At 40.4% G+C, this 14,933-nt stretch overlaps 1 protein-coding gene across 1 annotated transcript in view; it reads left to right on the forward strand.

Annotated features, from left to right (window-relative positions):
• psen1 (presenilin 1) overlaps window positions 1-14,671 on the forward strand; it is a 29,133-nt gene extending 14,462 nt beyond the window's left edge. The window contains exons 5-11 of the mRNA XM_057860453.1: window positions 249-316; window positions 384-604; window positions 683-781; window positions 5,487-5,582; window positions 5,650-5,808; window positions 12,777-12,895; window positions 13,042-14,671. Of these exons, the coding sequence (XP_057716436.1) occupies window positions 249-316; window positions 384-604; window positions 683-781; window positions 5,487-5,582; window positions 5,650-5,808; window positions 12,777-12,895; window positions 13,042-13,197 (918 nt within the window). The 3' untranslated portion in view covers window positions 13,198-14,671. The remainder of the gene's footprint in view (window positions 1-248; window positions 317-383; window positions 605-682; window positions 782-5,486; window positions 5,583-5,649; window positions 5,809-12,776; window positions 12,896-13,041) is intronic.
• Window positions 14,672-14,933: the final 262 nt, after the last annotated feature.

Raw genomic sequence — 14,933 nt, forward strand, 5'->3', positions numbered from 1 at the left:
ATTAGTGTCGCAATTTTTTGGGAATCCGGAATGAATTTTGATGATTCAAAATGATGATAGTGACGATAAAGAGAAATTATGATGATACTTACATACATACATACATGTGTTTTCGACAATATATATAATCATATCGCCAAGCACTAGCATGAACAGTCTTTTCAACTTTAAAAATAAAACAAAACAAAACAAAAAACCCGGCAACGACAGAACAGAAATAAGAATTCAAACTTGTTTTTTTTCGTCAGGTAATCCAAGGCTGGCTCTTCATATCCTCTCTGCTCCTGCTCTTCTTCTTCTCCTACATCTACCTCAAGTAAGACCCCCTCTTTCTCTGATTCAAACCCTCCCCCTTTTCATCTTAATGTCCTGCTCGCCGCCAGGGAGGTGTTCAAAACCTACAATGTAGCCATGGACTACCTGACGCTGGCGGTCATTGTGTGGAACTTCGGCGTGGTGGGCATGATGTGCATCCACTGGAAAGGGCCACTGCGCCTCCAACAAGCCTACCTCATTATGATCAGCGCTCTAATGGCACTGGTTTTCATCAAGTATCTTCCCGAGTGGACTGCCTGGCTCATACTTGCCGTCATATCCGTATACGGTGAGTAAAAGACTCGCTTCACGCTCGCGGGGACATTTTTCACCCATGTTAACATTTCACGGCTATTTTTGTGTTCAGATCTATTGGCGGTGCTGTGTCCAAAAGGCCCTCTGAGGATCTTGGTGGAGACCGCTCAGGAGCGGAACGAGCCTATTTTTCCTGCTCTTATCTACTCATGTACGGTCATTTCTTGACTCCTAATTTTCCCACATTACTTCAGATTTATGTGGCTATAAATCAGCGATACAAACAGTGAATGTTGATGTTTCAGTCCCACTAACGGCAACCAACTGGTACTGGTACTGGTATAGGTCAGGGCTGCGTCAAATTATTATTTTGATAGTTGATTAAACGCTGCCCATTTATCTGCTTATGTAAACATCACATCTTATTTGCTGTTATAGTTTTTTAGATTTATCATTTGAATTGTAAATGCTGTAAATGCGCATTGGTCCCAAAAACTATGCACTGAGAAAATCTGGACAAGGAATAATATGTAACAATGCCACTGTATTATACCGTATTGGCCCGAATATAAGACGGCCCTGATTATAAGACGACCTCCTCTTTTTTCACTCAAGTTTGAAAAAAGACTTAATGAACACCAAATTAATTTTTACACAAAAAATAATTATAGTACATCTGAAACAAATGATTATAACAATATATTTGAGAGAAAAAGCATGTTATTTTTCCTCATTCAAATCTTAATATCTGAACATTTAAATATGTAAACTAAAGTGCAATCACATTCGTAAACGAATGGTATTTTAAATGTAAATAAACCAATCTATTGTGATAAAACAACAAAATTGCAATAACTGCATTAACCATCAAAGTGAAGTCTAACTGTAACTGTAGTCTTGAAACAAATCTGAATAAGGAAAAACATTGCAATAAAATAATGCAAACTGGTTAAACTTGACAGTAGCTGAGATCTGTCATGACAGAACATCGCTTCAATGAGATCTGGCATCATCTAGCGTCGTGAATGGGTATAACGTCTAGACCGCGAATATAAGACAACCCCCACTTTTTCAGTCTTATTTCAATTAAAAAAACACCATACATATTCGGGCCAATACGGTAGTTTTCCATAACAAAGCAGATATTTATTATCGTTTAGAAAGCAGATGTTTGCAAATATTTCATTTTTATTGATTACCTAGATAATCTACTTTCATCAAGGACTACAGAAAGCAGTACAGGTAGTCCCCGCGTTACGAACGAGTTCTGTTCCTATGCTGGCGATGAGACCTGAATTTTCACATAAATCTTAACTCATTTATTCCCAGCAATTTTCACCAGAGCAAGGCCCTTCGCTCCCGGCCGTTTTTCTGGATTTTGACTGATTTTGCAAGGCCCACAGAAAATTCTCTTCTATTGCTATATAAACATGGAACCCACCAAAAGAAAGATTAGACTTTGCAGCAGAGGTTGCGCTAGACTTTTTCGTTGTCTGTCATTTTGACTGACAGGGTCATAAAAAACCGGTCATAATCTATTTTTACCCGTCACTTAAATTTTTAAAATGACGATAATGACATTGTGGTGACCCTTTGTTTGGCATAATTCACCTTCCGTACTTGTGTGTCCATTTGGCCAAGTGCGTTACCGGCTACGACACAGTCACGTGACAGAGACACTTAAGAGCCGCGTGCGTTCCGGCTTGAATAGAGAGTTCACAGAGAGCAGCAGAGCTACGGCGGCTGGACACAGCAATTCGAGCTAACAAGACTCAACATTGCATACCGCTTCAACATATTCAATAGTATTTAGTTTTCATTCATTTTAAATTAATATTCTGTCCGAACAAGCTTAACAGAGAATCCACACCGTGCCATCATCACACATCAAGCAGATACCATATGTAGCATATGGAACAATGACATTAACAGTTCACCTGCTGTGGCCTGAACGCAGTCTCACAATTTCCTCCTGGTGCGCATGGACTTGAATTGCGTGCCCGCTTGTGCAGTCCGTCTTTTTTCACCTCTTTTATCAATACCATCGTCGTTTTGGGGCTTTTTGAAGAAACTTCGGACACTCAGTTGCCTTGACATTTTTCAGAGTAAGGCCAACGACGTCATGCATCAAGAAAGACAATAGCTAATTAATATGCTCACTCGCCACCCTGTGGTCTGGGGTGTGAATTGCAACCTGTCAAAATGACAGATGGACTTCAGTTTTTTCCGTCACTGTTTTAAAAAAATCAGTCAACGACGGAAAATATTCGGTTAACGCGACCCCTGCTCTGCAGGAAAAAAAAGTAAGTTAATATCTTTTTCCATTCTTTAGAAATCAGCATTAGAAAACAGCTTAGTTTGAGCAATTTTCCCATTTCTGATGAAAAAACGGAGAAAACTAGCTTTTTGTAAACGCATACATTTCAAACATTGATTTTAACAAAGCTATTTTTTGCATTAGTTACATGCCAAACATCTGAATAATGTTTTCCTTTTACAAAATACCATGAACAACCAGTCAAATAGAGCTTTTGATAGCAAGGTAACAATTTATCTACATATGACTACTGAGAGATGATGCTTTGTCACCGAGATGACGTCGTTGTCGCCACGTCAGCCATGTAAACTTTTCCCTCATCGTTGTCTGTCTCACAAAGATGGATTACTTTTGCGTCTCTGTGGGGTCAGCTCGGCGAGCCGCTGCACTGGGGGTTTTGCTCGTTTTGCTCGGTCGTCCAGCGCCTGGCCTCCCAGGCGTCCTCTCTGTTGTTTTGTTCGGTCGGAGCGCCACCTGGCATCATGCCGCCAGCGCTCTGACCGTGCTGCCCGGCCGTTCATTGCTGTTGAATCGGGTTGCGGGTCTTACAAAATGCGGTACTGCCTTCCAGTGGCCAGTTTTATTGCTTTAAAATGGGTTTGGAGCCTTGTTTTTTTGTTTCTCAGATAGATCGCTTCTTGTAAAAAAACAAAACAAAACAAAACAAACAAAAAAAACGCAAAAGACGTATAACTACGTTTTTGTGACAATGAAGCATTTAAAAATAGAATGTATATATACGCTTCTGGGAGCAAACGAGTTTATTAACCCTTTAAGAACCCCTAAATACCCCCCAAATATCAAAATAATTGTGTAAAAACATGTATTATACATCATTGTGCTGTCCTCGCCAAGATGTTGAAGCTAAGTCCTGGCTTAAGCTCCGAAATGAGGATGCCAGACGTCTGTGTGGTTTGGTGATTTTATTCTCATGCTCATGACATCAACACTTGCAGAATCTAACTAAAATAAAAATGAAATTAAATCAGTTTCATCTTCAATAACAGTAATTCAAAGTTGCATTGATAACTTGCTGCTGATACAGCAATAACAATCCACACAGACAATTAGCATTTATCAGTTAGCGTCCACACATCATCAAAAACAATTACATAAACTCGCCCCAAGTATTCAGCCACAATTGAAAACGGACAATAAACAGTACAAATGGTGTTATATACACACGTTGTCTCCGTAGATGCTTCACAAGCAACAAATGTGCGCGCAGGCTTGCAGGCTTTCCCCTCTCTGTCTCACTCGGATACGAGACTTCTTCATTGGAACAAATGCGCTCTTCCCCATGTGTGCGCGTGCCCGTGTGCTCTTCTTCGTGTGCGCATATACGTTCTTTGTGTGTACATGTGTTACTCGCGTGCCATTAGTACTACCTGTGCTACGCTTCCTGCGCCAAGATAAAAGCATGCATCACAAAACAAAAGTCAACATTATAAAAAAAAAAGTCAAAATCATGTAAGTCGGGTACGTCGTAACCAGGGACTACCTGTATTCTCCTCTTTTAAATATATATATATTTTTAAATAAATTAAACAAAGTTTTTTTTTGTTTTTAATGCAAAGTATAAATTAAAGGTTTAAACATGAAAAGGGAGAATGCTGTTGTCCCCCCCCCCCTTTTTTTTTTTTTTTATTATTTTTTTTCAAAGAAAATATAAAAAATGCAAGATTAGATAGTATTTATTTAACAGCTGGGTGGAAAAATGATTGGGCAATTTTTTGTTCAATAATTAATTCCTCCCAGGAGTCTGCGGTGACCAAAATTTGATTGTTGGGAGTGTGAGAAACGTGCTAAGTGGACTTAGCCTCACAGATGTTAGTTCTATTAAATTCCAGCAAAATGCTCAATCTGGATCAGATCTGGATTAATCACAGGTTGACGGCACATTCCATCATTTGTTTATATTGTACAAAATGAGGATTAAATTGTAATCTTCCTGTTTCGTATTTACAGTTTGCTTAAAGTTTTACATTTGCGGTTGGGTTCATGTGCATGTAAATTTGAATTATGAATTGGGGTCATAATTTGTGGTAAATTTAAAATTTATATATTAATAATATACCTAATAGCATTGTGTAAATCAGGTGTCAATAACTCTGGGTTCCTATAATGCCTTGCCAAATTAGGGGGGAAAAAAACAAAAAACATGCAACGCACATTTATGCGTTGAGCATTTTTTTCCTGACTTTTTTTGTAGCTTGTCCGTCAAAATTTTCTGTTTTTTACAGACACGTGACGGATCATATCGAGTGCTCACGCTAGGCCACATGTGACCCACGTGCCGAAAGTTCACTGGGCTTGATTTAGAGCCTTTCCCAAACCTCAGGCGTGTTGTTGTAAACATTAACAACCATATAGGGATCTTGATAACACACATGAAAACATGCGTTTGAATGTAACGACTCCAGGGTGCATATCATATGTGTTTTTGGCATGTGGGAGGAAGCCACATAAACGCAGGAAGAATTTGTGAGAGTCCAGATTAGAAGCACTTGTACATTCTTGCTGTCAGTCAACAGGGCTAACCACTTTGTCGTCGAGGAAAAAAAGCAAAAAGAATTCCAGCTTGTCCTTTTCCTTGCAGCAACCATGGTGTGGCTCGTCAATATGGCCGACACGGACCCGGGGCCCAAGAGGAGCGCCCCCGACGCGACGACGTCACAGCCCGAGCCTCAAGAAGGTAAGCGACGGCTCGATCCAGTGGCGTGCGTCTTAGCCCGACGTGCTAACAAAGTTTTTTGTTGCAGTTGAGCCCTCTAGTCCAGCCGATGACTGCGGCTTCACGCCGTCCTGGATCAGCCAGCAAGAGCACCGACTGGGGCCAATGCAGTCCACTGAAGACACACGGCGGGAGATCCAGCAGATGCCCTCTGACCGGCCGCCCGTCGAGGATGACGACGAAGAGCGTGAGTGGGACGTCTTGCTTATTCAAAAAATCCTATGCGCATTTTGTTTGAAGTTTTACATGTAAGCTTTTGAATGAATGAATGACTTTCTTGTTATTATATAATTGTATCACAAAATTGAGGGGCTCTTTTATTTACAGTGCACAATAGTCGAAATATGGTGTTATACTTATATATGGTAAATGGTGTTATACTTACTGTATATAGCACTTTTCCTCCTTTCAAGGCGCTCAAAGCGCTTTACACTATCTCGCCATCTACCTACTGGTGACGCAGCACCAGGAGCAACGTGGGGTTCAGTATCTTGCTCAAGGACACTTAGACGAGTTCATCAGGGCGGAGAATCGAACCTACAACCTCTGGTTTAGGGGAAAACTGCTCTACCAATGAGCCACGCCATCCCACGAAATATAGAAATCTTAAAATATTTTTAAATTAGAATTAAAACACAAATAAATAAAAAACAAATAGTTTGAAATGACGACAGGGGTACAGATACGAGTGGTCACAGTGTCATTGTTGTCAAGTGTCAGAGTGAATAATTATGTTTCAAGTCTTTGGCTGCCATTGACGGCGATACACATCCATCGCCGTAGAGTTAAGCTACTGTATATAAGGTCAGAAGAGATTTAAAAAACTAGAATAAAATTTCCAGAGCAAAATACACACAAGCTACCCTTATCTGAATTTGGTTTTATTCTTTTTTTCCCCAAGTTATTACAGTTTTATTGAATTTATTTTATTTATATTATCTATTATTTTTTTAAATTATTTTTTTTACCTATCATTTAAATAATTGATTTTTTTTATCGTGAAATAGATCTTCCAATTAATTTAATTTAGTTAAAATTATTTATTTATTCTTTTATTTCCCATCGCAAAATACTAGCAGTAATATTAACACTAATAGTACAATTTGATGTTAAATGTGATTTTAAAATCATCTTATTAGACTAGGTTTTGTAAGTTTATTTTTAAATTTTAGTAATTAACCCATTGGCTGCCATTGACAGCAATAGATGCTTAATCCATTTTGACTGGGAGGGTTGGCAGCAATCGAACAAGCACTGCCGACCACCCAGTCAAGTTAGATTTGACGTCTATCGCCGTCAATGCCAGTGAAACATGGTCACTCAATGTCAGCCTTACCAGTCGAAATGGATTTGATGTCTATATGACAACAGACGTGAATAGTACAATACAACAAAATAAGCCAGTGGTATATTGCAAAAATCCATATGTATACAGTATGTTTTATACTATACTGTATATTTTTACACTACTGAAACAAGCTTTGAAGAACAAAGAGAAAATGTTCAGCCAGACCGAAAAGTCAAGAAAATCACAACTAAGATAATGCATCACATTGGATGATGAACTTCATTATTATCTTTATTTCTGTAAAACAATGTTTAATTTTATTTTTAATATTAGGTTTGCAACCATTTTTTGCACTGCACAACTGATTTGCCAAAAAAAAAAAAGTTTTTTGCTTTGTTGTAACCACGGCTGTACCCAGAACCCTTTATATGTCTATAATGTTGAGATAGAAAAGACTATTCAATATGTTTTTTTTCCCTTCCTAATTTCTGAATAATGAGATCGGAACTCTGTACCGGCAGATTAAAATCAGGTGATTTGGACTCACATGCAAAAATATATGATAAGTTATAAAATGCCAAAGTTAGTTTGCATTTACATGGTTTCGTCGATTCTGTTCATAATTTTTATGGACAGAATTTCTAGGCGCAGCCGAAGCGTTGAGGGTGTCCGGTTTGGTGGCCTCAGCATTGCATCTCTGCTTTTTGCAGACGATGTGGTGCTGTTGGCTTCATCAAGCCGTGACCTCCAACTCTCACTGGGGCGGTTTGCAGCTGAGTGTGAAGCGGTTGGGATGAAGATCAGCACCTCCAAATCCGAGACCATGGTCCTCAGCCGGGAAAGGGTGGCATGCCCTCTCCGGGTCGGGGATGAGATCCTGCCCCAAGTGGAGGAGTTCAAGTATCTTGGGGTCTTGTTCACGAGTGAGGGTAGGAGGGAGCGGGAGATTGATAGGCGGATCGGTGCAGCGTCCGCAGTGATGCGGACTCTGCACCGGTCCGTTGTGGTGAAGAAGGAGCTGAGCCAAAAGGCGAAGCTCTCGATTTACCGGTCGATCTACGTTCCTACCCTCACCTATGGTCACGAGCTGTGGGTCGTGACCGAAAGAACAAGATCACGGATACAAGCGGCCGAAATGAGTTTCCTCCGCAGGGTGTCCGGGCTCTCCCTTAGAGATCGGGTGAGAAGCTCGGTCATCCGGGAGGGGCTTGGTGTCGAGCCGCTACTCCTCCGCGTTGAGAGGAGCCAGTTGAGGTGGCTCGGGCATCTGGTTCGGATGCCTCCTGGACGCCTACCTGGAGAGGTGTTCCGGGCATGTCCCACCGGCGGGAGGCCCCGGGGTCGACCCAGGACACGCTGGAGAGACTATGTCACTCGGCTGGCCTGGGAACGCCTTGGAATCCCGCCGGAGGAGCTGGCTGAAGTGGCTGGGGAGAGGGAAGTCTGGGCTTCCCTGCTGAAGCTGCTGCCCCCGCGACCCGACCCCGGAATAAGCGGAAGATAATGGATGGATGGATGGATGGATGGATGGTTTCGTCTCTATTCGAACGATGTTGGAATTACGCGCGAAAACGATGTAGTATTCATGGGGGGCAGTGCAGTTTTATAAGGCGACAGCCAATGATCAACTCCCTTGGCAACAACCTCCTCAGGCCGGAAGACAACATACCCGCCCACTCAAAGGCGTCCACATGTTTTTTTTTCTTTTGCTTCAAAAGGCACAAAAACGCGAACATGAAATACATTTGAATTAAAAATATAAAAACTAAATTAAAGCCGATGTTCCACCATGTGTGCTTTTTGAATGTTTACTAGCAGCAATTGCGCATGCCCAAAGTGATGTGTGTGGGTGCTGACGTCGTAAGAGTGAGAGCGTTCCATTCATCCCACAATTGATTTTTTCCGCTTTGGAGGCCAAAATCAAAAGTTTGCGTCTTCGCCTTCCGTTTTCGCCGTCAACATGTAAAGGCGAGGACATTCCGCAACACAATCGTTGCGTCTTGGTGACGCAGCGTCACCCTGCAAACGGCCCCTTAGTGTGTGCTCAATGTTAAAGAGTAGCGTTACTTCAAAATAATATTACTCAAGAAAAAGTAAAAGTAGTCATCCAAAAAATGTCCTCAAGTACAAGTAAAAAAGTATCCAATGAAAAGAATACTCAAGTAATGCGTAACATTGTGAGTAACTGCTTATTTTTTTGTTTCATTTGTTTTTTTTTAAACAATGGTATTTTTTTTTGTCTCAGCACAAACTTATCTATATGAACTGTTGTTGTAATGATACTGTAGAATAACCCATTACTTAACCACATTACGGCCAAAGAAAAAAAAAATCGCTGAATTCCGGCGCGAGAGGAAAAAAAGACAGAAATTAAGCATTGTTCGTCCAAAGAGCCTCAGTGCCCTCTAGTGGAGAAAATAGTTCGTAGTTTGAATAGTTCCTTCATAGTTGCTATTATATTAATGATAGTAACAATAAAAATACATTTTATTTGAAGGCGCCTTTCTGGCACTCAATGTCGCCGTACAATCATTTAAAGAACAATTAAACAAATTAAAGACTGAAAACAGTAAAAATAATTAAATATAGAGCGTTTAAAACAATAAAAATACTAATAGATAAAAATAATTAACAGAAAAACTAAAACACAAATAAATTAGGGATTTTTGTGGATAGGCGAGTCTGAACAGGTGAATTTTGCGTTCGGATTGAAAAAGGGGGAGTGAGTCGGTGTTCCTGAGGTTATGAAATTAAAAGGATCATATCTCCGGTTTTCTGTGGTCAGTCGGTGCCAAATAAAAACTGGGATAGAGGATTAAATCCGTGCTTTCAAGTCATGTTGAGGGCAGCTCTATGTCAAATACTTCATTTTTTACGGTGCTTTAAAGACACCACGTAATTGAACAGGCTGGCGTGATCATAGAACGGCAAGCTTGCATCAGATTAGTAAAATGGAGTCATGTGATTATGTTGCGGTAGAGCTACTCTTGAAATCACTAGCAAAAAAAGTACTAAATCTGCTACGTAGAATAAAGAGGAAAAATGTCACGACTCTTGTGTAGCCAAAAGTAGCGCAGTAAGCAGCTTTTTTTACTCACAAATCTACTCAAGTACAAGTAGAAGTACTCTTAGAAGTACGTTTTTCTCAAAAATTTACTCAATGTAATGGAGTACATGTAATGCTTTACTACCCACCTCTGGAAATACTACAGCAAGTGACTTTAAAATTATAGCAGAACATATTTTGGACACATCCTTTTAAAAGAGTGACGGAAAAGGCTTAATAAGAAAATGAGATGCTAATTATGCTTCCTTTCTCAGCCACTAAAAAATCTCCAAACAGAAGATGATGTCACACCCTGAATGAGCCGCGGATTTTTGCAGTCTGGTATAGGAGTGGGAACCTCTTGGTACCTCACGATACGATACGATTTGCGATACAAAGCTCACGATAACGATGATCTGACGATAGAGCGATACAACGATTTTCGATACATTGGTCAGGAAATCATTCTGGGATATTTTACAAAAAACTAATAAACAGAAAAACAAGCTTCTGTTGTGAATTGGAATGAGTTCATCACTAGTAGACGTCCAATCCATTAGAACTGGGAGAGTGGCAGCGAATGAACGAATTCCCTCCCACTTCAAATGGATTGAATGTCTATGGCCATCAGTGGCAGCCAATGCCAGGCAATGAGTAATTCTGGGCCATTTCAGGTCATTTACCTGTTGATTTTCAGTTACTTCCTGTTGATTTGGGGGTATTTTATGGGTCACTTGCTGTTTATTTTGTGTTACAGAACAGGAAATGACCTGGGAATCACCCAAATGAATAGGCAGACTCAAACTCAACAGGAAATGACCTGTAAATGCCCTAAAATGAAAAGCAAGTGACATGTACAGTGGGGAGAACAAGTATTTGATACACTGCCAATGAGTTTTCCCATTGACTGTGTATCAAATACTTGTTCTCCTCACTGTAAATGCCAGAAAATCGGACCGAATGACTGTGAATGCTCTGGTTTTGAATGAACGAACGTTCCCAGTAAGGGTGTAACGGTACACCAAAATCTCGGTTCGGTACGTACCTCTGTTTTGAGGTCACGGTTCATTTCATTTTCGGTACAGAAAGAAAACAAAATGCAAAATATAAATGTGCTAGTTGTTTATTACACACTTTTGTGCTTTCAACAATAGGAACATTAGCCTATACAAAGCTGGAATTCTGCTCAAAAAGTAGTGGGTATTTAAAGATAATAATCCAAAAACAATTTGCCTTTCAGACCCCGCGTATCGGTCAGTTTTCTTTCTGAAAGAAAGAAGAAAAAAGAAGTCCTGTGCTAAAGAGAAAAGCAATCCCAATGGCAAAGATTTTAACATGTATTTTACATATGAAATGCCTAAATGAATCTTTTTTTTTTTCTTCTTATGAACGGTTTTCAAAAGCTTTATTGGTGGAATTTCTCAAGTTAAAGCGCCACACAGAAATTAATAAATTTAATTGTATAAGCAGGATCTGTGTATTATTCTTATTATTTAATTACAGGTGTTTTAGCTCATTTCAATTTATTTTATTTAAATGGGCTATTTATTTTATTATGTGTTTATATTTTACAAATGTGATGTAGTATTGATTTATATTGTATATTTTATGTTGTATAACTTTAGTTCCTATGTGAATATTAGTTCTTACTTGTTTTGTTGTGGTAGGAGGGTTTTGTATTGAACACGGGGCCGTGTTGGTTATTATAGCAGAGAAGACAGCAGTAAATCAACAAAGACAAATCAACTGTGCCCCGATCTACCACTCGAGATCTGATGGACTCAAAATGTGGGTTACGATTGCATATTAGTTTGAAAATTGACCGGATCCACCGTATTTTTACACGAGTGACATCCGGTCTGCCCGATCCTAGCTAGTAGTATTGACGCAGGAGGGCCGTGTCTCGCGTCAAATAATACACTCTGCCGTTCTTTTCACGTGCGTTGCGTTGAGCCGCTTCTGGGACGCGTCCAACACTTGGCCGCACTGCGACCGGTGTGCAATCGCTGATTGACTTTAACGCCTGCGTTTCACTGCATTCTCGCGGCGGCCACGTTGTCGCGTCGTTGACGTTTCTGGGTAATACTGTCCTACCGTGTTGGTCCCCATTATAATAGAGAAGATAATAATAATAATCTACACAAAGAAACTGTAAACCGATCGACTCACAGCTTCAAAAAGTAAGGGTTATATTACCTCAGAAACTCTTTTGGTACGCGTCCGTTCCGGACCGAGCACCACGTACCGAAACGGTTCAGTACAAATACATGTACCGTTACACCCTTAGTTCCCAGTCTTAATGGATTGGGCATCGAGCATCTTTTTAAAACTATATCTTGATTCTTGACAGGAGCATATCGATAACCTTTTGGGATACAAAGTATCACGATATATCACCATTTTGATATTTTGTCATACCCCTAGTCTGGTAGGATGCTTTGATAGCTATCTTTAGACTTTATATTTTTTTGTTGCCATGTGACCGTTCAGTCATTCTGTCAAAATGTACTAACTAGCGCCGCACTAGAAAGCTAAACATGATCATCAATTCTGGTTGTGATAACACATACAGAATTGCTGATTCCCTAACCTTCTCTTTTGGGTGGGGTAACTTTGAAATGGTAAAAAAAAACAGATTTTGGTGCCAAATCTACATGTAAAGTTACATTAGTGTAGTCATTTTCATTTTTTTGACATTGTCACCTTTTCGTAGCTATCGCCGTCAATGAGAGCCAATAGGTTAAACGGGCGCGGTGAGGACAAGGGGGAGGTAAGGACAAGATGCGATAACAGAGTACTAAAGACGGAGCTGTGTCCTCAGGGGGTGTAAAGCTGGGCCTGGGCGACTTCATCTTCTACAGCATGCTGGTGGGAAAAGCCTCGGCAGCCGCCAGCGGCGACTGGAACACCACGCTAGCCTGCTTCGTCGCCATCCTCATTGTGAGTGGCCGCAAAGCCGCTCTCCACCCCCGGCGGCGCCGTCGTAAATAAGACGCCCGACTGCTTGCCAGCTTGACGTAACCCCCCTTTCCCACACCCCACCAACGCCTCTCCCTTGTGTGGCGTGTGGTTTCTCCCTCCCGCAGGGCTTGTGTCTGACGCTGCTGCTGCTGGCCATCTTCAAGAAGGCGCTCCCCGCACTGCCCATCTCCATTTTCTTCGGTCTGGTCTTCTACTTCGCCACTGACAACCTGGTGCGCCCCTTCATGGACGAGCTGGCGCTACACCAATTCTACATTTAGCAGGAACACTTTATTTCCCCACCGTGAAGAACTTCCTCGTAACACGACGGGATGACTCGTTTTTTTACGACGGAGAAGAGAGAGGGAGTTCCTTGCCGTTTTTTTTTTTTTGTTTGTTTTTTTTTTGGTTTTTTTTGTGTTTTTTGTTTTTTTTTTACTTTTTAAATCCAACTACTGTCTCAGGCTCCTCTTGACACTCCCAGCAAGAATGTTTTTCCACATTTTTAATTTATGCCGAGATGGAGCCTTCCTGGTTTTTCTACTACCGGGGCAGCAGGTGCCTTGCTCAGGGACACCAGACAGTCATTTCCGACTGCCAAGCTGTCCGCTCTACTCTCGTCCAAAAACAACAGGATCTTCAAAAGAAGAGTCCAAATCCCATTGCCCCTTACACACTGGCTGTAAAAACTGGCATTTTTAGGCTCCTCTTTCACTGTCTAACTGTATAAAATGACATGGTTAAAATCAACACAGCTTCGGAAGTAGCGACAGGTGTAAGGGTATTCTCTATTTGCGTTTTTCCACTGTCCGACAACTACGTTAAATGCTGGTGAAGTTGCCTGCACGCAAGGGTATCGGGGTGTGAAGTTTGTCGCCGTCAGATTTCCGTGTTTTTCTCTACAGACAGAATGAAGGCTGAGTAGTCAAAATGTCTGCTCTTTGTAAAAAAAAAAAAATATCCCGCATTTTCTACATGAATTTCAAGTGAAAAGACAGGTGGCACCGAGATTTTTGTCGCAGCTTGTATCAAAAGCTGCAGGGTAGTGAAAGCCACAGTGGTGTGAAATTCATCACCTGTTCCAGACCTTTTGTTCTAATGGGGCATTTTGGGGGGGATCTGTACACAAAAATAAACGTGACAAGGCCACCCTCATGAAACGCATCCAGACGGAGCGAAAGATTGCATAAGATTTCAACTGTTTCAAGTCGAATAATAATAACTAGTAAATGAGTACGACAACTTGTCATTTCGCATACGATTATTTTTTTCGGGGGGTTGGCGGTTTGTTTGTCTGACTTTGCTTGATTATGTGTCCAATAACATTCATCGCATCTTTTTGCAAGTTCTAATGTGTTCGATTTGTTTTTTTTAAAATAAACTGTCAAAGAAATGGATGGCGCTTTTTCTCCTTCCAAATCAATGAGATCCTCTGAAAGCGAATAATGAAAATTTCCCAAAAGTTTGAAAGCATTTCTATTTTTAGGGCTGTTTTAGGGCCACATTGTAGATTTAGTTTCCTTTGGAGGCGCATTTTGTCTGTCAACAAGGGCTGCTACAATGAATCGACTAATTGTCAACTAATCAATATCAAATGGGCCGACAACTCTTTTGATAGTTGATGAATTGTCTGGAGACTTTGTTGACCTACATATTGTTCAAATCATATTTCTTGAGCCTCTTTATTGCAAATATTCTTTTGTTTTTATTTTTCAATTTACTGTAAAGAAATGGGGTGTGTGAGAATGCTAAATATTCTTTGGGGAAAAAAATGTAAACAAAAATAACTTTTTTTCATTTTTACCATCTATATCACGGTAATTCATTTTTCAAACAGATAAAATAGGGAAAAAAATTGAATTGTTAAATAAACATTTACTCATTTACTTATTTTCAGGGTTTATGCAAGTCATTATTATGCAAGGCATTAAAAGTTATTAAATGGATCTTGTCAAAATTCAGGCCTTAAAAAGCATTTAAGTGCCTGTGACAGCATAAAATAAATCTTAAATAGCAT

Source organism: Corythoichthys intestinalis, chromosome 15 (assembly GCF_030265065.1).
Source record: "Corythoichthys intestinalis isolate RoL2023-P3 chromosome 15, ASM3026506v1, whole genome shotgun sequence".
NCBI classification, from domain to species: domain Eukaryota; kingdom Metazoa; phylum Chordata; class Actinopteri; order Syngnathiformes; family Syngnathidae; genus Corythoichthys; species Corythoichthys intestinalis.